Source organism: Anticarsia gemmatalis, chromosome 14, assembly GCF_050436995.1.
Source record: "Anticarsia gemmatalis isolate Benzon Research Colony breed Stoneville strain chromosome 14, ilAntGemm2 primary, whole genome shotgun sequence".
NCBI lineage: Eukaryota > Metazoa > Arthropoda > Insecta > Lepidoptera > Erebidae > Anticarsia > Anticarsia gemmatalis.
In genome coordinates, this window is record NC_134758.1 from 7462701 (window position 1) to 7485312 (window position 22612).

General features: G+C 37.3%; 1 protein-coding gene across 1 annotated transcript in view; it reads left to right on the top strand.

Moving 5' to 3' along the window:
- Window positions 1-1761: 1761 nt before the first annotated feature.
- Zip48C (Zinc/iron regulated transporter-related protein 48C) overlaps window positions 1762-22612 on the top strand; it is a 35137-nt gene continuing 14286 nt past the window's right edge. The window contains exons 1-4 of the mRNA XM_076122567.1: window positions 1762-2055; window positions 2137-2371; window positions 4640-4833; window positions 6222-6415. Coding sequence (XP_075978682.1) covers window positions 1948-2055; window positions 2137-2371; window positions 4640-4833; window positions 6222-6415 — 731 coding nt within the window. The 5' untranslated portion in view covers window positions 1762-1947. The remainder of the gene's footprint in view (window positions 2056-2136; window positions 2372-4639; window positions 4834-6221; window positions 6416-22612) is intronic.

The window sequence follows — 22612 nt, forward strand, 5'->3', positions numbered from 1 at the left end:
TTGACTTTTTCTTATCGTATGGTTAGTGGTCAACCTAGTGTCAAACTTGTTTAAGCCGTCCAAAGGGCTTTGACGTGGCTTAACGACTGTTATCTTAATTGACATCAACCGGGACCGACTTATCACGTGCCCTCCAAAGTACGGAGACGCCCTGTTCAAATTAAAAAAAAACTAAATAAACTGATTAAAACCACGATTAGTATTTAAATAAAATAAATTTAACCCATTAATGTCCCACTGCTGGGCAAGGGTCTCCTCCCGTAATGAGGGAGGGGTTAGGCCTTGAGTCCACCACGCTGGCCAAGTGCGGGTTGGGGACTTTGCATGCCCTCAATAAATGTTTTAAACAAATTTTAGGCATGCAAGGTTTCCTCACGATGTTTTCCTTCACCGTTGGCGCATGTGATAATTGTTTCTAATACACACATAACTTCGAAAAGTCATTGGTGTGTTGCCCCGGGTTCGAACCTGCGACCACTTGCGTGGGAGGCGTCATTTTATACCACTCGGCTATCACTGATTAGTATTTATCTTGTTTTATTTACTTTTTATAACCTGAAACACTCAGAATACTGTACAAACGTATCTAAGTATGGGCGAGAATAAGAAGCGGATCTATCGCATCAAATGAATCAGACACGTAGGAAAACTGTGGGATAATGTCGACAGAAATGTAAAACCCAATCGAACGATTTCAAAGTCGTAAATCCTTGTTTATACTTACCTATAATATCATCATAATTGTATAATATGCCTGTAATATACTCAATATTGCAATGTATTTTAATTAGCTACATAGAAGGGATTAAATAAAATAGGTACTGACTCCTTTCTGTGTAACGACTGCTGACCACAAGATCTCGGGTTCGATTCCCCGGTCGCGCAATAGTTGTCCGAAGTTCGGTAACGTGCTCGCTATACAGCAATAAGCCCGCGCATATCAGACTAACAAAATTACTGGCAAACCCTGTTTATACTCCTCTGTCTACACCTTCGGGTATAACAGGCATTGTCCTATGTCAACAAAAATTAATAATTACAATGTCCCCCTAGCGGGCATTATTTGGCCGGTTTATAAACCGGCCAACGATGCAGGACTTTGATTATAGTGTCCATGTGTGTGCAAAATACACAGGTGCTTTTATTTCCTTACTCTCATTGCCCGGTAGGATGGAAACCGACACGACATGTGGGAGTTCAGGTGCAGAACCGGCTTGACGTGCTCTCCTAGGCACGGCGACTCGGCAACTTTAACTTCCTAACTCCGAGCAATCTCTGCAAAATTCTTAACAGAAAACTTAAAACATTTTGACCCGAACCGAAATTCGAACCGAGACCTCTGCGTGGCAGTCGTCTCACTTTTGCTACCGAACGCGCTAGATGCAGCAGGTAATTTGTATAAAAACACATAGGTATTGGTATTTCTTACAAATGTGTATTTAAACTCATTATGATTGATCAATTATCAATTTAATAAATAAAATATATTACTGTGATGTATGGAAGTAGTCCAGCTGCTTGAATCAAACTTATTACCATAAGAGTTCAATAATTAAAACACATCTGAACACTTCTATGTTATGTATATACTATTAATTTATTCATTGTTATAAAGGTGACTTAATAAAAAGGAATACTAGGTATTATATTTTAAATTATTTATTTTTTTGCTCATTTCAAAACGATATACTGGCAATACCAATTTTTACGCTGGCAATAATACTGTAATTCTGACAGATTTTTTATCTGTGTAAAATCTGACTGGTGACAAAACACAAGGTCACATCTTCGATAAAAACATGTGGAATGTATAAAAAGAATAAGTCGGTACTCTCGTCGATATTATGATGGTTAAGTGCGAGCGACTCTAGATATTTCGTGCACATAAAATGTGCATGTGATAAGGTGTACTTAATTTTGTAATTGTTTACTTATAAATAAATCAAAATGCTAGAAGGATACGGTGCGGTAACGCAGGCCCTTTTAGGGACTCTTTTGACGTGGGGTCTAACCGCTGCTGGGGCCGGCTGTGTATTTTTTATAAGAGGAAAACATGTAAGTTTTCTTTCGACCTCCGACATATGAAATTATTGAATGACTCAGTGATAATTTTGATTTGTTTATGTTTTGTTGTAGAGGAAACTACTTGACGTGTCATTAGGGTTTGCAGCTGGGGTAATGACTGCAGCCTCGTACTGGTCTCTCCTCGAGCCAGCTATTAATATGTGCAAAAAGTCATCACTGTATGGATCTGAGGGACAATATGCCTTTGTACCGGTGGCATTTGGATTCTTATTTGGTGCAGTATTTGTGTTTTGTACTGATCGATTCTTGGATTACTTGGGACTTAACTCTACAAACATGATGATGTGTAAGTATAAAAATATTATTATTATTTCCTAAAATTATTATCATTGATTCTTGTGCAACTTTTAACTTTCATTTAATTTTATTGATAAAACTATTTAAGCTGTAAACTTTTGAAGTGAATGCATACTAATAAAATAAATAGTATAAATTTATGTATATTAATTGGCAACAGTGACAACTGCTGACATGTACAAGGATAATAAAATAAAATAATAAAAGAGTTATATCTGTATGTTTAAGGACTCGGGGATGTCCAAATCTTTTATTAATCGTATCTTGACATTTCTGCTATAAATTATTCATATTATTCTAAATAGTTTGATAATTTGATTTAAAGACAAACATCCTATTCCATATGATTAGTGCATTCTTATCAAGTTATATAAACATTCAAAAATAAATTTGCACTATATAATTTTTGTTTGTCTAACAATAAAAATATACAATAGATTTACTATGTGCTCTGTCATTTATGATTATATTACATTCTAAGATATCTTAAGCAAAGCCCATCAATGAGATATTCAGATAAAACAATGTAGTTTCTGTTGAAGAGAAATTTATGCATACAAGTGCAGGCAATGATTCAATCAAATAGTAATTTATTATCATGGTACACAATAGCTCAGTGTACTTATGTCAGTCAGTGCAGTACTGTACTATGTCAAGGTATATACATATACTGTGTCATTGACGGATGAACTCCTTAACTGTATTTGAAGTTAACTTACAGATATTTGTGAACTCTTAAAATATATTGATATTATTGATAATTTGACACTTCTAAATTTTCCATATGGTTATCTTTATTTCTGAAATATTAATTTAAAAAAATGGTAGTGATTCATAACTATCTTATATGTGTATTACAACTTATGAATTTAAATTTATTTAGTATACACAATAGTAGTAAAAAAGGAATCAAATAATATAAATTCATGCACTATTAACTTTAAAATGAGTATAGTACATTAAATTGCATATTTGTAGCAAACATTTCGAGAGTGTATTGGATTTATCTATACATGATCACATCATCATTTATCTTCACATGATTTCCAGATTATACTTTCATTGAGAAAAATGTAGGAACATAAATTTCATACACATAATGTTAAACCTTATTAAAGGATCATTACATATTTATATGTACGTGCTAATCTCAAGAACTACTGGTCCGATTTGAAAAGAAACAGTTTTAGATAGCCAATTTATAGCTATAGATGCATTAGATAGCATTAGCTATAGGCTTTATATCCTCACGCTAAGACCAATAGGAGCAGAGTATCAGTAAAAAATGTTACGAATATAGGGAAAATTTTGACCCATTCTCTCTTATGTGACGCAAGCGAAATTGCGCGAGTCAGCTAGTATATTATATTAAGTATGTCCTGAGAAGTAAAACATGGTTTATATAGATTTTGAATACTAATACATTATTTATGTTCATTGTTCCACATGATCAAGGAAGTACCAAGTATTTAACCAATGATTACAGTTTATGGTGTAGTGTTTGTTATCTGCTAGTCTTGAATATGATGTTTTGATTTTATACTCTCAATGACTTTACTTTAAGGATTTTAGTTTTATCTAAAAGTCTTAGCTACTAAATGATTATATCTCAGCACAGAGGCAGTTGTTATCACAGCAAACAAACACAATATTAGTTACTTTATAGCATTTGATTATAACATAGTAGTTAGTAATAAAAGGCAGCTGTAACTAAATTGCGATAAATTGGCTTAATTACTTCAATGTGTATGTGAATACATATATACTTATGATTTCTTACATACAACTATATACCCGATAATATAATTTACGGCATAAGGAGAACTATTATTATAATGCACATGAATGTTTACTAAATATAGCCATCTTAGTTACAAGTTATTATATTACAAACATTACTTAAGTAATAAACGGCCTTTTAAATAAGCAATAAAAATATACATACAGACAACAGCTATAATTCAAACATATTTAAAACTAGCTTTTACCCGCAACTCCGTCCGCCACCAAAATTTTCCCATGGGAATGCGTCATTTTCCCGGGGTAAAAAGTAGCCTATGTCCTTTCTCGGGTATCAAAATATCTCCATACCAAATTTCATGCAAATTGGTTCAGTAGTTTAGGCGTGATTGAGTAACAGACAGACGGACAGAGTTACTTTCGCGTTTATAAAATAAGTATGGATGAAACACGTCAGTGCAGGCATGTTATCAAATGAAATAAAATAGTAATAAAACAATGTATGTTTACATTACAGCAATTACAAAAACCAAAGATTCTAAGGAGAAACTTGAAGACTTGGAGATGATGACTGCTCTGACCAGGCGGCCATCAAACCAGACCAGTGTTGTGACCATGGACCCACAACAGCCGGCCGACTTCGCAGATTGCATCAGCAATCAACACACAGCACAAAGAAGGAGAGGGCATCACCACTCACATCACTCACTGGTACCTGTTAAATCTTTAATTACCTATAAGTTAACACAGGCTCATACAAACCTATATGTACACTAAACTATAAAATGCATCTTATACATAATAAAACACTACTTTGATCTCTTGCAACATGATAAGTTATTGATTAAGTCATTGCGGATAAGTCATTTGTAAGTAAGAATGCAAGAAATTTGGGGGTGCCCCCTTGGCATTTTTGAAAGAAATCGAGTATGAAGTTCGAAAAAAGTCAAGTATTATGTTATCAGTAACTGAGCGTATATTTATTTTCTGACAATCTTTTGCTCTATGAACTATTGAGCGCGCAATGTATGATCAATAGCATATAGGTTTTCGTAAAAAATGTATGTAATAATAGGTATAATATAGATTTATCGCAAACAGATCTTCGGATGTCCTTGCGACCATGCATACTATATTTGGTAAAGGTCGACAATGTCAAGTAAGGTTGAACAACCTGAACTGAGTATTTCGCGTAAAATAAATATTTAATACTTATATGCCAAGTGTAAGGAAAATTTTTATATAAGTATGATTATGATAAGACTTGTGTCGGCCATTGCTTTGACCGACCCGCCGAATAATCGGTTGTAAGCTCAAAAATAAAATAGAATTATTTTTCTATTAGGTAGGTACAGTCGAGTTCTATAATATGTGACCGTGTTGATGAATCAAAAATATATAAGCAATGTTAAGTTTCATAAAAATCTCCTTAGACTCATAAAAAAATTATTGATTTTGTTCCTTTTGTTTTTAATTTTCTATTCATCGATGATAGTTTTTTTTGTGATCGAGTTACGAATATATCAAACAATACATTTATTATAGCAATCATAACATTTATAGTCATTATTGTTATCTAACGTGCATAAGTAGCAAGATGTTATCCTTAGACTCGCTCCTTGTGTAGTTACGCACCTAACAGTGGTGAACTGATATTTTTCTTATAAACCATTTATTGCGCGCAGTTTGTTACTCGACTACATTTTGGATTAGTACCTAGCTGGACTTTCGGGCTCAATTCCCGGGTGGAGCTAGGTATTGCTTGCCTTATCTAATTTGTTTAATGTGTCTAGTACATAATATCTAATACTGGCTTTTGTTTTTTTACATAGGATAAAAGTAAATGTAAACTTAGGTATATTTTTACACTTCGGTCTAGAAGCCTGATGTCATAATAAATATTTATTTTAATTAACATAAGCAGGCTTAGATTTTCGATCGGCTCATAAAATCGCCCACCACAATAACACGCAGTATATTATTTATCGCGCCGCGTACATCCGTAGCGAATGTACGTTACAATTGAATTATCATCGCGTTGTTATAAAACAAGTACTTTTTATTCAAACTACTTATGCAATAAATTATAATGCTTACAGAAAGTTGGTGAGAATGGCGAAGGCGACCGGCGTGACAGCGTCATGAAGTCATTGGAAGCGCGGCAGTCTCAGTGGAAGAGAATTATGCTTCTTGTAGTGGCCATCACTGTACACAACATTCCCGAGGGTCTCGCTGTGGGCGTATCGTTTGGTGCTGCCGGCTCATCCGACGATGCTTCTTTTCACACAGCCAGGTTAGTAACTAACTATTATGAATCTATTCGTTAAACCATTCAAAGCAAATATAGAATCACTTGCACCTACGGTAAAATATTTGTTAACAGTGACATCTATTGATAGAGTTGTGTAGTAGCACCTAATTGCAACACGTACATAACACGATTTTAAATCGAATCTGCTACCATCTAGTGGGATCTACGTTTACTACTACCGATAAATGACTGTCGTGTTTCAAGCCAATAGAATACCGCCAGAAAACACTAAACTTTCAACAAAATCTTTATAGATGGCGTTACTGGTAGGCAATAAAAAAATGTTTGATATAATTAGCCCGATAATGACTCAAGTAATGTTGCTAAACTTTAACGAACTACTTTTTTCATTAAAATTATAAATTAGTAGCACTGAAATATTTATCTATTAATGACGTACAAGTATCAATCAAAATCTTGTAAGAACTAGGCATAGTTAATTCTTAAAAATCTATTGTGTTGTGTAACTGTAGTTTCAAACGTGATTTGATAGTCCGCCTCTACCAACCGTATTTCTTAGGAATTGGGTATGCTAATTTAATGGCGTATAGAGTACTGAAGTATTGTTAATTTTGTTGGCAATATTTCTATAAATACCAAAATAGGATAAATACCTACGTAAATATGTTGTCCGCCATTTTGTTACGTCAGAAGAAGGAACGCGAGGCACCGTTGCGGCGACGGCTGCGCAAGCATTTCATTGATAAGTTGCGGGCGTGAGCGGGATGCAGCTAGCCGTCTACGGCTGCACTATTGCTTGTCCATCGGACCCGCTAGCTGTGTTCAACAATTGTTCCGACTGCCGTTTTGACTGTAATTTATATCGATATTACACAAATTAAGTATCCAGACGGTGCTTACATTAGTCATACTTGTCACCGATCCGTTTTTAGTTTTCTCAAACTATAAATAAACGTATAATATCGTTTAAGATAAACACCGTCGAGATTGTCTCGTTCCGTCTCATCGAATGTTTGGCAGAGTCGTCACACGCCTACTTGCCTTTTGGCATGGGGATCACGATACTGACTAGAGTTCATTTTGCCGATTCATTATGAAGCGTTCATGCTTTGTTTCATAGGAAGTCGAGACGCTTTTTCTAAATTATTTTTAATGGCCGTTCAGTGATGCGATTTTTACTTTCGTTTTTGCTCACTAGCGAGACTGTATGATGAAGAGGCGTTACCTACAACTGTTAGAGTAGAGTCGGCGATAAGAGTCCACTGTGTACCTGTTACCTCTGTGGTTTATCGGTGAAGGTGGTCTTCAGAGCAATAAAGAGTCGCAAAACGAGCGTATTGGCAACGACATTTCATTTGTAGTTGCGTCGAGTGGAGCCAAATCGCGTGGCCGCGGGGGCATCGACCGGCGCGGCGGCGCAGACGTTGCCGTCACCGCCGCCGCCGAAACCGCCCGATGAAACTATTTCACTGAAAAATCCGGCGGCGCGCGCCGTATCATTGAAGTCAACCTTGGCGATTTGTCGCGTCGTCTATACTGACGCGTGGGTGCCTCCCGAGCATATTCATAACTGTTCAATATTGGCACATCTCACTAATGTACGCGGAAAACTTGCCGGTCTTTTCTAAAGATTCTAACTATTCCCATTCGTTACAATTTGATCTGGTGATTTCGAAAAAACAACATTCTTAATATTACCGCTGTCTCTAGTATTATCTTGTCTAGTCGTTAACATTTAACAATTTTAACATTTATTCAAGTAATTTAACGGAAAACTTAATTCGATTACTTAAAGCACTTAAATATATTATTACTGCCTTAAAGTCTACAGATAGTAAGTGCCTAACTATGCTATATTTACATGTAACGGAATGTGTGCCTAGGACCCATAGATAAGACACTCTAGACTTAGTGACCTAAAAGTTCAAAGCGCGAATAAAAATTCAGTAGACAATCTCTAATTTTCGTGTATATTGCTGTGTAGTCATATTTACATACTATTATACCTAATTAGCTAATAGCTAATAATTAGCTAAATGTGCTACTGCTACTTATATAAAAGTCTATATACTATACCTACATAGTTTCTTAGCCATTACAATTATTATTATATTTGTATGATGTTATTAGCAGGGAATACTAAGAGTCTATGTAAGTACTCTGTATGTAATACATACATACACGTCATACATATATAAAGTGCTTCATTGTTAATACAATCTTTCCATCCACAGTCAAAATATTTTTACTGTTAGTCTTCTGCAACATTCTGCATGAAAATTTGTGGTAGCCCTAATTGAGCAATGAAAGAAAGTTTTCTTAATATGTGCAGAATTAATGCTGTAGGACAATCCTATATTATTTAATTTATCAAGAAACATAATATAACAGCGAACTTTTTTATATTAACTGTCAAAATATGATGTTCAGAATTTTTAAAAATATTTTCAATACGTACCTACCCAGGCTTGCGGCTTGATTCCATTAAAGTTTAGGCATCTCAAAAGAAAGTGGAAAATTTGACAAGATTTTAAAAAATACTAGAGGCCGCCCGCGACCTTGTCCGCGTGGAAACCCTTCCCGTGTAAATCCCTATCCCTCGGGAACTGCGGGCTAAAAAGTAGCCTATGTGTTATTCTGGGTATTCAGGTACATATACACCAAATTTGATCGAAACCTGTTCAGTAGTATTTGCGTGAAAGAGTAACAAACCTCCATACATGCATACATTCTCACAAACTTTCGCATATATTAGTAGGATGGGCAACCCTAACCGTGTTGGTAGTTTGAGAGTAAAGACGGGCCGCCCGCCGAGCGCAGGGTAATGGCAGGTAACGAGGCTGACGAGATACCACTCACCGAGCCTTTGTTCCCGCTTGTTATGCAGATCGCCCTCGCGCTTATTACACCAATAATTGCACCTTACTTAACAACTAACGTTTGTTTTCATTAATTTATTAGTACACTAACATAATCGTATATACATATTTAGATATGATTTAAAATGTTTAGATTCGAACAAACACTAGCTAATGTCTGTAAAACTATGAAGATATACATATATAGCTAAGACATTTTGGCCAGAGGCAAACAAATTAAAATGCTTCCAGTAATTATTATCCTTGGTTTTTTTTTGTATGTAGATTCATGTTATTTCAGAAGTACTCGTTTTTATCTTAAAACAAATTGGTTACCACTGATATCGAAAGAAATTGACTTATTGCTGTTATCGGATTATACTACGGCAGAACACAGGACCTTAGTGGTATGGTCACGTAAAGACTCGTTAAGTACATTATTTTTACCAGTATCGCACACCTGTATCCTAGCTAGGCTAGTCATATTGAAAACTCAATCGGTAAGCTTTATATATTGCATAATGTTGCTATTGCCAGGACACTGATTTGTATGTATAAAAATGATACTCATGTCCCGTTTTTAAAATTACACGTTATCCATCACTGGATGTTTTTCATAAATAATCCGTATGAAACGTCGGTGCGGTCGTTCATTACGATGGTAAGCGATAAGGCGGTGGATTTAACACTGTAGTTGGTCGGTGTCGGGTGTGGGTAATCACGTATAGGTATTCGGGCGTGGTGCGCCTGCCTGGAGGAGCGGGCGGCAGCGGGCGCGGGGGCGAGTGGCGCCCGCGCATAATGGGAGTCGGCAACCGCTTTGTACCCGCCGCTGTTATTATGCAGATTAACACCGCCGGGAATTTGTTCAAATATCGTAACAAGCGCTCCTCCCGGCGCCGGCGCCGCTCGCGCTGCAGTAATTTACGATTCAAGCCTCGGGAATGTGTCGGCGTTCGCTCCTTCCACCGACGTTCAGCCGTTTTGTCCATTTTATATTACCTCCACCTTGCCAGAAAACGCTTTACCTCGCGTCATATCTGATTATAGTTTATTTTAATTTTACCTCACGGCGATTAACATTTTGTTAAATAATTTATGACAAGTTTTATTAGATAGGCTGATGAAAAGATTGCTGGAGTATCGTTTCACGGCAGGTGTATACCGCAATGTGATACACCGACTAAACTTTACTAGTAGCTAGTTTCAGTGTCCATTGCACCATAAGTAGTTCATGATCCCTTTTATGCTATTAATTTAGTTTCTTATCTAACTTGTTTTAGACTCTACTATAAGTACCAACTTGACTTTCTTGATCCACATCGACTCAATTCTCTCAAATTTCCCGATCCAAGCCTAAATGTTACCTACGGTTACAGAAATACTTAGGTTCCAGATACAACATAGTCTGTTTATTATTAAGATTATGCTAGTTGTACCCGAAGGTGGTGGCAACGGTGTACCGATGACACGATATTACTTGTGTTTCACCATTTTCAATGATAGTGGTCTTGTCCAGAAACTCTGGAATTGGAAAATTCAACACAACACTACCTTACCGCCCAGAGCACTGAAAAATTCTTCACACATTTGTGATTAAATATCGAGTGCTGAATGATTAATCAAGCCTCAACCACTTGAATATAATGTACAAAGATTAAATTTCAATCGAGAGCATAGCTTGTTAAAGAAAAGTTAAATGAATTTGAAAAGTGTCTGAAAGTTGTGATTAAGGTTTCCAAAGTCCATAAATAAAGTTGGTGGCGGTTGCGGCCGGGCACGTGAGGGTGATGCGTGGTGGGGCGGGGGCGTGCGTCCGGCCGCATTCCTGCGAAGCCTCCGACCCACCGCTGCACACACTGCACACCGCCCCGTCACAGCTTCTGCCGCTTTCCCTACACTCAGTGCTATCTAAATTCTTGCACTCTGTATACTCAATAAACTTATGCTCACTAACAGACACAACATCGTCAACATCTGATTTTGTTCATCTGCTCGTATTATATCTACTACATATCTGCTTTAAGTCTTAGAAAATGCATAAGAATGGTATTACGCTTTGAAGATAGAAAGTAAGGGTTCAAATACTAATGTACATTGAAATAATTCAACTAAGTTAAGGTAATTTAACAAAATGAACCTATTAGCGAAAAATTGGTGAGCACAGAAAGAAAAATCACGGCGGACATAATGTTAGCCGAGTAAATGATACTGAACCTAAATGATAGACACGCGTATTGTTTGTATATTTGGCATTAGTCATTATCGTTTGCGCTAAACTTACAAAAACTAGATCGCCTAAGTGCAAATGTAAGGAAAACTGGCGTATGTGAAGGTGCATACTTATACTAATACGGCGCGATTGTAATGAATACGCCTGTGATGTTGATATGCGGTGATATGTGGTGATAGTGACACGTCGCAGTCGTGTAGGGAGCGCGTCCGTTTCGGTGAAATGTGCGAAGGCAGCAGGGCCGGAATGGTTGAGAACGTTGCACTTGTTTTACGCACGCGCGCACCGTGTGGTGCATGACCCCATTGGAATGTACCACGTGCACTAGCCAATGGAATGCGCAACTGTTTGCTTTTTCATTTTTTCTTTGCCGCCACAAACAATACCTTTTCATACTATTTCATAACGAATTCTTTACTAACGCGATACTTTCTAAAACACTGTTCGCCTATTCGTATTGACACTTTTTGCTTTGTTTGAAATGTGCTTTTATGTAGGTGACTGAGGCGTTTGAATTCTAATAAAATATTAAACTAAAAACGGTTAAATGCCAACAGAATTTAACAATCCATATTAGGTTCTGTTAAGTTTAAGCTCGACGTTTAAATTTGCTTCTACTTAAGACATATGTTTCTTCTAAAACTCTTGAATATGGATCATGGTATGAAAAACTTACTCGCATTTATGATAGTTGCATCTATTTTTACGCATTCTCTTTTTGATCTACATACGTCTTTTGTTTCGTGCTAGACCAATCCTACCTATGTTTATCCTTTGTTTGTTACTATTTCACGGGCAAACTGCTAAATCGATTTAGATAATATTTGGCAATGCAATAAAATACATTCCGGGGAATGACGTTTGCTCTAGGATCCGCAAATTGGCTACACAAGCAAAGCAGCGTGCTACAGCTAGCTATACGTCTCATTTATTTTACTAATATGTCACCAATTGTGCGCAATTGTAAGTGCACAAAAATTTAAACTGTTTGGATTAACTTTACAAAATGATTTACTTAGTAAGTGTATCCGTAGATATTATTTTAATATCTTTGTAACTTACCGTTGAAGCGTAGGAATTTCTCGTTAGAATTATATTGATCAGTCTCGGATAGTTTCGGCGTGCATCAAAAATACTTCGGCTTGCAAATTGGCGCTCTTTATAACAGCGCTAAGAATTCACCGTAAAATTTAAATCTGTAACACTGAAATGCTAAGAAATCGCAACGAACATAAAAATGTGACATACTTTTCGTGTGTCAATACGAAGTTTTATAGTACTTAATTATGTGTCTTCTCATTAAACACGTGAATATTTTTATAACTTGAACTTGAGTTGTGTAAAAGTCGTTGTCGACAGTCGGAGAAAGAAGCATATTAGGCGGAAATGAGCGTTAGACATCGGAAAGCGCGTTGCCGGAAGATGGACTCGCGCCGATAATGCTCTTATATGAGCTTTTACGATTTCCTGCGCGCCGCGCCGTGGAGCCGGACACTCAGTTCCTGAACTTAAACCGCTCACTCAATCACCACTGATTGATCCTACCACTTTTTCAGCCCTTTTTTTAAAAGTTATAATAATACGCGCCCGTGATTATGAACTGCAACTTTTAATATTCGGTAGATATTGTTATTCACTGGAAGATGAAGGTTATCTGAGACAACTTCTTAGTGTATTTTTCATAAATTTACCATGCATGTTTAATTCACTACGTATAGAGTTTAGCTTTCTACCAAATTTTAGTCGTATGTACCAGGATTGGGTTACATAAATTCATTGCAGTTCTTATAGTGCATTGTTTTAAGTGCATCAATTAGTTGGTGGTTGGTGCGCAGGCGCGGGCGCCGGATACGTCAGGCACGCATGCGCATGCGTGCATGCTGCCCGCGCCCGCGTCACACGCCAATCTAATTGCCTATTAAACACACCAGTAAAAACAATTCATATAGGTATTACATATCACCGATGACGTTAGTCAACGATCTTTGCATTTTAAAGATTGAATCTGAGGTAACCAAACGAGCGAAATATGGAATATCTATCTAATACACGTATTAGTCGAGACCGAACCTTACTTTGATTGAAATGCAAAACAATATGTTTCACAGATGCAGTTGCAATGTGTCACAGCGGGGTACAGTGACTGTAACAGGAAAATCCGCATCATATTTTTTTGTAATATGTATTATAACTGCAGATATACATGAGTCATGATTGTTTACGAACTGGGGCCGGTTCTCTGCATATGCACAACTTTTCCGAGTATAGCATGAATAAGTTGTGAGATTATTTAGACTTATTGGTTAGTAAATCCATCTACAGATTCCGAAATGATGTCGACGGCGACCATTTTTGGTTAAATGAATGGATGACTCAGTAAAGCCATAAGAGTATCTTGTCATCGTAACGTCATAACTTCTTTATTAATCATTGTGTATCGAATAAATTTAATGATGTATCCTGATGAAACTCCGATAATATATACGCATCACAATCGTATCTTTACATTTGAATGTCTTTCACCATCAGCATGCAGTGGGATTTATATTTAGTTTTTTAATCAGTAGTCATCATGTTATCGAGCTTTCCCTAAATCAGTACTTATTAATCAGCAATCAAGTCACCACCTCTAACTTTACATTAAACTATATCCATAGAACCATACATTATATACTACGACACTAACAAATTATTTGGATTGCTTTATGGGTAAATAAATTTGTACTATTGATATCGTTTTGGTAACTACTAGATTGTTGTTAAACGAGACGTTCTTAAAACCTGTAATGGTTTAGCAACTTCTGTTTGTTAGGGTGTAAACAATGTTTCTAAAAATGGTAGCTCATTTTCAATTTCAGTAACTTTCTTTCCCCCAAATCGTGAATAATCTTTTTCGATTATTATGGGGCAGTTATATCAAAACTTAACGAAAGAGTATATTTATATATGTGTGCGTCTGTGTGTACACGCACGTGGGTGTAATGACGTGTCCCATTCATAATTCACCTGTTCAACATGCGAACGATTACCTTCGCGCGATTATCGGTATAAAGCGAACGTTGACTAATGGTGAAGGCCCGCGAGGAATGCTGCACCGCCGAAGGAAATCCGCAATGGCGCCTTCGTTTGTACGTACTTACCTACATATTCGTATACATATTTGTCCGATACCTATGCATATTGCTCACTCCTGACATCATATTCATTTGCATAGATGATGCGGCCGTCGAAGGGCCATAACAATGTTACAAAATTAGTTTTGGGAATTGAATAGGCTTGGCATATAGGGGTACTGACTACTAACAGTATTCTAAGATCTGAGCTACTACTAAAGTCTGGATGATGATTCGAAACAAGGCTAGTTCTTCGGAATAAACGAATGTAAATGTTATATATAAAGACCGTCTGAGTTTGCGACAAGACACTTGCGTCATTACGTTTTGGAACTCCCGAAAAAAGCTTTTAATAAATGAGTGAGTATAGTGTCGCGGCATGCACTAGTCTCAATATATTGTACGGCATTAGTCTTGTCGTCTGAGAGCATTAAAGTATTTATAAATTGGTCTGCACAGAAATAATCCCTGCACTCGTAGGTAACACGAGTTTTGTTTTGGCGAGACATCCTCATCTCGTTCACGGACAGGGAGACGAGACGACCTTATTTTTGAATTAGAATGCGGCTGTGTTTACATTTTTCTCCTTATTGTGACATTTTTGGCAACAATCCAGGTTGTGATATAAAATAAACTGCCCATCGCATAGTTGGAAGTGCAATCAACGGGCGGTTTGATCGGTATGTAACACGGTTCAATCTGTAACGGCTATTTTCATGGATGATCGCTAAATTACCGATGTACCTGCTTGTTAAAGCCTTCAATTGATGTATGTTCGACAGTCATTGATTTTGTTCGTATTTTTCGCATTTTTATGGAACCATCGCGTTTATACATCGACTCGTGTACATCTATGCGGGTTTTTTTTTAATTTTTAATATGTTTACTGGATGATACATGAAAACCAGCTGAGTATTTAATAAAATATCTATTGTTTGCGTTGTGAAATAATATCTAGTCCTCTAGCTCTACTACTATCTCACCGACTAGCTAGTTTTAATTCAGTGTTAGTACCTAGCATATAAAATAAATAAATTTCACTTAGTTCTGTCCCATTTTTGGGTAAGAGATCCTTCCCAGAATTAATTAGAATACTGGCGCCCTTCCGTGCGGGTTGGGGATTTTGCATACCTTCAATAGCTGTGATAAAGAATTTTTAAACATGCATTAGTGATAATTATTTCAAATACACACATAATTTCGAAAAGTCACTGGTGTTTTGCCTCAGATTCGAACCCTTTATCACTCACGTAGATGCGCTGTTTTGACTGCTGCAGCTGTTTAGACCACTCGGTTTACAATGCTTTCTTTATTAAAAAATAAATAATTGCCTACTATAAAATATCCATTGCTTATGTTTAACAAAGAATGGATTGTGTCTTCTTGAAACAATCGCATCTGTCGGAAAAAAATCTTGAACTGGGTAAAAGATTTTTTGATGGCTCTATAAACGAAAGGGGGTAAAACACGAGATACGAGATTAATTCTGTCAATGAACATCGAATTCATAGTATCTGTCTAATCTAGCTTAGCCTACGCTTCGATAGTTTTAGTATATTGTTTTGTTTTAATATTATTTATTGTGAAAATATTAATGATATGGCGCCAAATACAAGAATTTCTTAGAAGAAAGTCTCATTGTTCATTTGGTTACTATTTTTAGAATTCTCGCTATTGTATTGTGTACCTATGTTTATAAGCGGATGTGACTAAGCGTAACTGTATCGGGGCGACAATACTCTATTCTTGTATTGCTCGTGGATCGTTTCATGTTTCTAGATATGAGGTGTAGGATATACTAACACTTTTTTATACATTTTTAACAGCACACATATCATTTTATTAACCTTTCGTAGTGACAGTGTTAATATTGAGTACAAGGATACATTGATATAAAGGGCCCTATCTACATTTTCTTTGAATTGTTTTTATAGTGTCGTGCAGTTATTGGTTTTCCGAGAATCGCTACCTAAAGCTAGATAATGTGATAAATAGTCGTTCATAGATTGTGCAACAGTACTGATAGAGGCATCGATATTAGGAATCATCTGTGAATTCAAGTATTTACGATTTAGTGGACTATTTATTTTGTAAACCTATTTTAAATGTGGCTTTAATCTTAGAAAATTATTTTCGTAACTTTGAGTAAATTTTAAAATCTTTGTTCCATTATTCCACATTTAAATCAAAAGCACGTTTTAACTATAAAAATAGGTGTTAATTATATAATATTCAATGCTACTTATTTATTATATAAAGCCTATTAGAAGTAAAACGTTGTAGACAAATCCTTGCAGGAAGGTGCAGTGCGTGCGGTCCGGACACACACAAAGAATTAACGGTAACGCACCGCGCCACCTGACTTGACAAACAACCTGTTTTTCTCACAGGAAACCGGCGATCGATCAAATCACACCGCTAGTATGCAAACAGACGGATCGGTAGATATGCTCCGCCGAAAGGAAATTCTCCTAGTGAGCGACAGGGACAATGTTATACCGGGAAACGGGCGCGAGATGGAACGAAACAAGTCCGGCACCAAATACGTGCGCGTGCGTCTACGAATTGCGTTCCCATACTGGGTAATGGCACACGGACGCCTTTCTCGTTCCGTCCAAAGGTCTTTTAGCGACCTCTCGCTCATGCATAGGGCTAGCATCTTGAGATGCTTCACTCTATGTTAACTATGACTGTAAGTTATTCTTGATATGCGATTTCTTGAGGTAAATGAAGTAAAATAAACTAAAACAAATCGTCGAAACTTGAAGTCAGAACTTCTATTCCGTTTCTTTGGGCATAGTTTGATCTATTCTGTACAAGAATCACTTATAGTTTCGTCTGCAAATATTTTTACAGACGACTAATAAATTATTCATTTAGATTATATAGTTATCCACTGTTTAGTAATAGAAGTGACTAATGATAGATGGGATCAATTACAGTTGAAACAATTATACGTAGTATCAACACGTTTCGAATATTAAAAGCTCTCAAAATGTATCAAAAGAGAAAGCTAAACATGAATAGTGATCCCGGGAGTCAAGTTGCGGGCCTGGCAGCCCTACCCGCACGACATGAATGAAGGCGCCCGCACCATGGAATGCGGTCGCGTGACGTGTGCGGCGCCGACGCCGATCTCAATGCACTTCACCAAAGGGTTAGTTTTACCAACTTACTATTCCATCGCATACCAATTATAACGTACAGCCGAAGAATCGGACGAATGAACGCCTAAGGAATTTGTTCACGTTACTACACAACCGTTATGTTTACACGATGCGATGCCCAAATGAACTAGGGAAGGAACATTATTATATTTGCTTACATGACTGATAGAAAGCTAGTATGTAAAGCATAATGAGATCAATTAACGCTGATCGCCTGAATTTCAGTAATTTTGATAATATTCGTACCTACTTACATTTTTTAGTAGAGTTCGTCATATCCATGGTATTAATATACAGAGCAATAACTAGGATATAGGTATATGGTGCGAGATAAAAAGTAGAGATGTGCCAAAACCGTAATCTATTCATTAAAGGTACGCTTCTAAAGAAGAATATGTAAAAAAAAGTTGATAAGTTCTTTGAAATTGCTTTAGTGCTTTTTGTGCTAGAGTTAACAAAGTGCCTGAAATCGTTTGAAGTTCTTAGAGCTACAACCGTTTCGGAGTACTCAAAAAAGTTCATTTGACAATTTATAGGTTTTGATCCATATCTGATTCCATAGTGAGGTGGTATTGTTGGATTTCCATTTTCTTAAATCGAGAGCAAGACTCACTTTGGATTCTTACGTTTAAGAGCTTCAGACTTAAAAACAATCGTAATTTAGCGTCTTGGGAGACCTTCGGTATTCAGCAGCTTACCACTCTTTTATGTTCCTTCTTGTGCACCTAACCTAACTTTACCAAGTAAAAAGAATAATATGTGTAGTGAAACTTTATTTGGATAGACAATCGGTAGAGGCAGCAGTAGCGATAGGCTGAGCGATCAGCGGTGGCTGCAAAACACCGCCGAGGTTGATGGACCACTTACCTCAACCGGTCCGTGGGAGACTTCCATTTCTCCACAAACGACCAAAACCTCTCTTTTAGTAAATATCACAACAAGAATTAATTTTATTTCGAATAATTTCAATAAATTCCGACATATAATTAACATTTACTAGATTCTTAAGCGTCGATCGTTTGATTAGTCATTTTAATGATGCCTTTTTACAGTTAGTGATTTGAATGCGGTGTAAATTTTGTTTGGCAATCGGTTTGTCGTTATTGATGCTTCTCATCTGTCCCGCGGTGCTGTTCGTTAACGTCCTGCTATTGATGAAGACCGCCACCGCGCCGCCGCGTTGCGTAGCACCGCTCCGCCGCCACACCGCGCCGTAACCGAACGCGCGCTGCGAAGGAATTCGTCGGCTTTCGTGTAATCTTTTACGCTTTCCAATGTTGATTATTAATTGCTCTCTGATTCAATAGATATTACATTCCTACCATTCCCCACATATCTACGTATGGAAATAGTATGTTTAAGTAGGCAACTCTTGATATCATTCATTGGTACCATTAGGAATGTGTACGAGTGTTATTACAACATGCTCGTGGGCCATCGACTGCCTGCAGCCTTTGAACGTATTCAGGCTAATCTTTTGTTAGATTCTTTATGTAGGTACTCTCTAAGGTAACGATCACATTACAATGCAAGCCACAGAAGAAATAAAAGTTCTGAAGTCAAATATAGATTAATATTCAAACATGACTCTAGCTCTGGTTAATTATTCAATAAATGTTAGCCAATTGAAGTAGAGTCGCGCGACCAATTGCATAATGTTTGCTTCTTGGAATATTCGTCTGCGTTATGATTTTTTTTCATTTAAATAATGACTAGCATTACCGAAGCTGCCTTGTTGCAGTACGGTCTAGAGAATATAAGGCATGTAGTAAGCGTTAGTCATGAAAGAATCGTGATGGAAAAGCGAGTTCGCAGGTTCATGTGTTAAGTTTGATGTACACGTCGCTTAGTATGCAATTTTAATCAAAGTGGAGCAGCGTTCGCGTGAAGGTGTCGGTCGGCGGCGACGGCGGCCAGCGCGCAATGCAAGAGGCTGCTGTTAGCCTCCCATGCGGAGCCCCGCTGTCTGGCAGCCGCCGCTCTCCCTGCCCCCCTGCGCAGCCTGCCCCTCCGGCGGCTGCGATACCTAGCGCAACCACCTTGTATTGCCAATTCATCTACCACCTTATATTCGCTAGGTACGGTAAATACTCGTCGACAATTCTCTCATTGCCACTTCCCAAGGTTGACTAGATACATCATAATATTTTAAATCGGAATATTTTGCCTTGCAACTTAACCTACTTGGTTACCTATATTGTAACGTCGCCTTGTATACTTTTGTTAATAAATTGATCTTTGAGAGCTTTTATCAAAATTCCGTAACCGTGTAGATTAGGTACGTTGAATAGATACATTCGTCTTGGTTGATTTGCAAACCTCCAAACTGTGTCATTTTAGTTACTGTCATGCAATTTAATATAATCTGCCAATTTAATGCTTACTTATCTGGCTAACTAGAAGCTCTCATCCAAAAGTAAACTAATCATGTCATGAAAGATAATTGATATAACCTGTTAATTTATTGACTTTACCAACTTTTTTATGTGTCATTCTTGTGGTTTTTTTTATGCGAATGGTCACACCGTTTCCACAATATGTAATGCTCTTTTATTTTCTTCTAGATATTATGGCCATATCTGAGTTTCTATTGTAGTTGAAGATATTTCGATGCATTCCATTGTCTCCTTCGGGATAATAAGAGTAAAGTGTTACATAAACGAAATGTGCGAAAACCATAAGTATGATCGGGTTAAAATTAGGACGTGGGAGATGGCACAATTTTGGTTATTCGCTGCTCTGATTAGTTTTTATTTGGATTTCATGTCGCAACTGACTTATGATTTTTATTATAATTTCTTATTACTTATGTAATCGTCACTGTCAGAGGCACCTGGACCGTGGTGTACCTAGTTTAATATTCATATTTTCGGGCAAAATTGATGGTATGGTAGTAGGTTTGTGTTTTTTAGTTGAATGAGCGTGTTATTGGAGGCTCTAATTGAACAAGTGTAGTATGGTGATGGTGGCACGGCCTCGGCCCACGGCGCGTAGGTCCGATTGCGACAACCACTGATACGAGTTGTGTAATTGGCCGATGGAAATTCCGGTGTCGCCGTAACAGCGGCAAGTGTGCGGGCTTAGAGTCCTGTACGTACGCACCGCTTGGCGAGGCCACGGTATGAATGGAGCTGCGGTATGTAGGTCACGGTGTCGTCAATGGGCCGTCGGCAGGGCCCCGCGCAGCCGCCTCATGCGCCCCCATCGTGCTGTGAAAGTTGCCACTACTTTCGCGAGTGTCGCTCTCACGATCAGGACAATTTGCACTCTAGTACTACACGGCTGAGTCACTTTTAGAACGACGCTTTGTGACGTTCACATCCGCTTCGTCGTTTCGTGCGTGCCTCGAAGACTTTCTGCGTGTTGCTCGCCGTGAGAACTCTACGTCTACGGCGTTTAAGCCTAGTATCGCTCGGTACACTGAAAATTCGGCCGCGCCGTATGCTCGTGCTTAGGAATTCACTTCCGGGTAGGTCGGAAAGTGAAATGGACTCGTCTGTGATGTAATTGGAATTCGGATGTATCCGGAGTCAGCGTTACTCCATTCACTTATAAAATTCTATAGGTATTGGTTGACATAATAGGCCGCGGACCGCAGCCGTTTCCGTGACACAGTAAGCAGTTGAAGCGATGAAGCGTAAGATGACTTTTTTCTGCCGCCACTGCATAAGTTATAACTTTTATTTTACATACCTTGACTGCAACAGTGAACAATTGCAATTGAACGTCAACGTCTATCAAATCAATCTGAGATGCCTTCACTTAATATAAATATTCACTGCTTCCCTGATCTCTGTCCTGTCTAAGTGATCTTGTAACCTATGAGAACGAGTATCGTGGAATGTTTATGTACAATTACATACACGCAAGTTATTTAGAGCTATTTATCTCACTAGCACTTAAGCAGCAATCAACCCTACAAAATGTATGTTATGTGCACAATGAACATAACTACATGTTTACCGATTTAGTTCTTACTTACTAACTTTCAGTTTATAACGGTAACTTTACAAAGTTGCTTATCTCATGAATAGGTATAAATATATTAAGAAAACAACATGATAAACAACTTAAATATGGTGGATGTTTATTTATATTTTAAAATAAATGAATATCGATTAAGGACCTTAGTTTACACCAAAAGCGTTTAAACAAATTCTGTTTGGCGTGGTGATGAAGATATCAGTAAGGTGATTATAATGCACCTTTTTGTAGTCAACGAGTAGACGACATTGTTTGGGCAAAATAGCCGACTTCTTGTTTCAAATGTATATCTCAAAAAATTAAAAAATATATTCAGCAATTACATTGTTTCTACTGTCCCTGTAACTTCTGACCAAATTTCGCTTCCATTTTTTTTCAATTAACGTATGATTTCTAAGGTTTGAGGGCAAGTTGGCGGCCGACTGTAAAATCATCAGCTAACGAATTCCTTTACGGTGTGATTTTCAAGCTGCGCCGGCCCTACTTAATGTGGGATAAGGTCAAGACAAAGAAGTACATTGCCATCATCTGATTAAAAACGAAAACTTACACATTGCTCTGGTTTTTAAAAAGGCTAGTTAAAATCCCATCATACCCTTAAGAAAAGACAGCTTTAAAAAAAAACAAAACCTATTGTGCTAATAACTATTTGTGTATCAAAGTATAGCAGAGCGAAACAAAAGTACAACCAATAATAATAGTTAATTTTCAGTCAGAATATAAATATAGCGCTTATATCAGTAGTACATTTAAAAACGCAGTAAGTAGGAATCGAAAGTTGCCAATGTAATTGAAATGTCAAAATCTGAGGTAATCATCCAATTTCTTGGTCAAATTCATTGGACAAAGAATTGCAACACTCT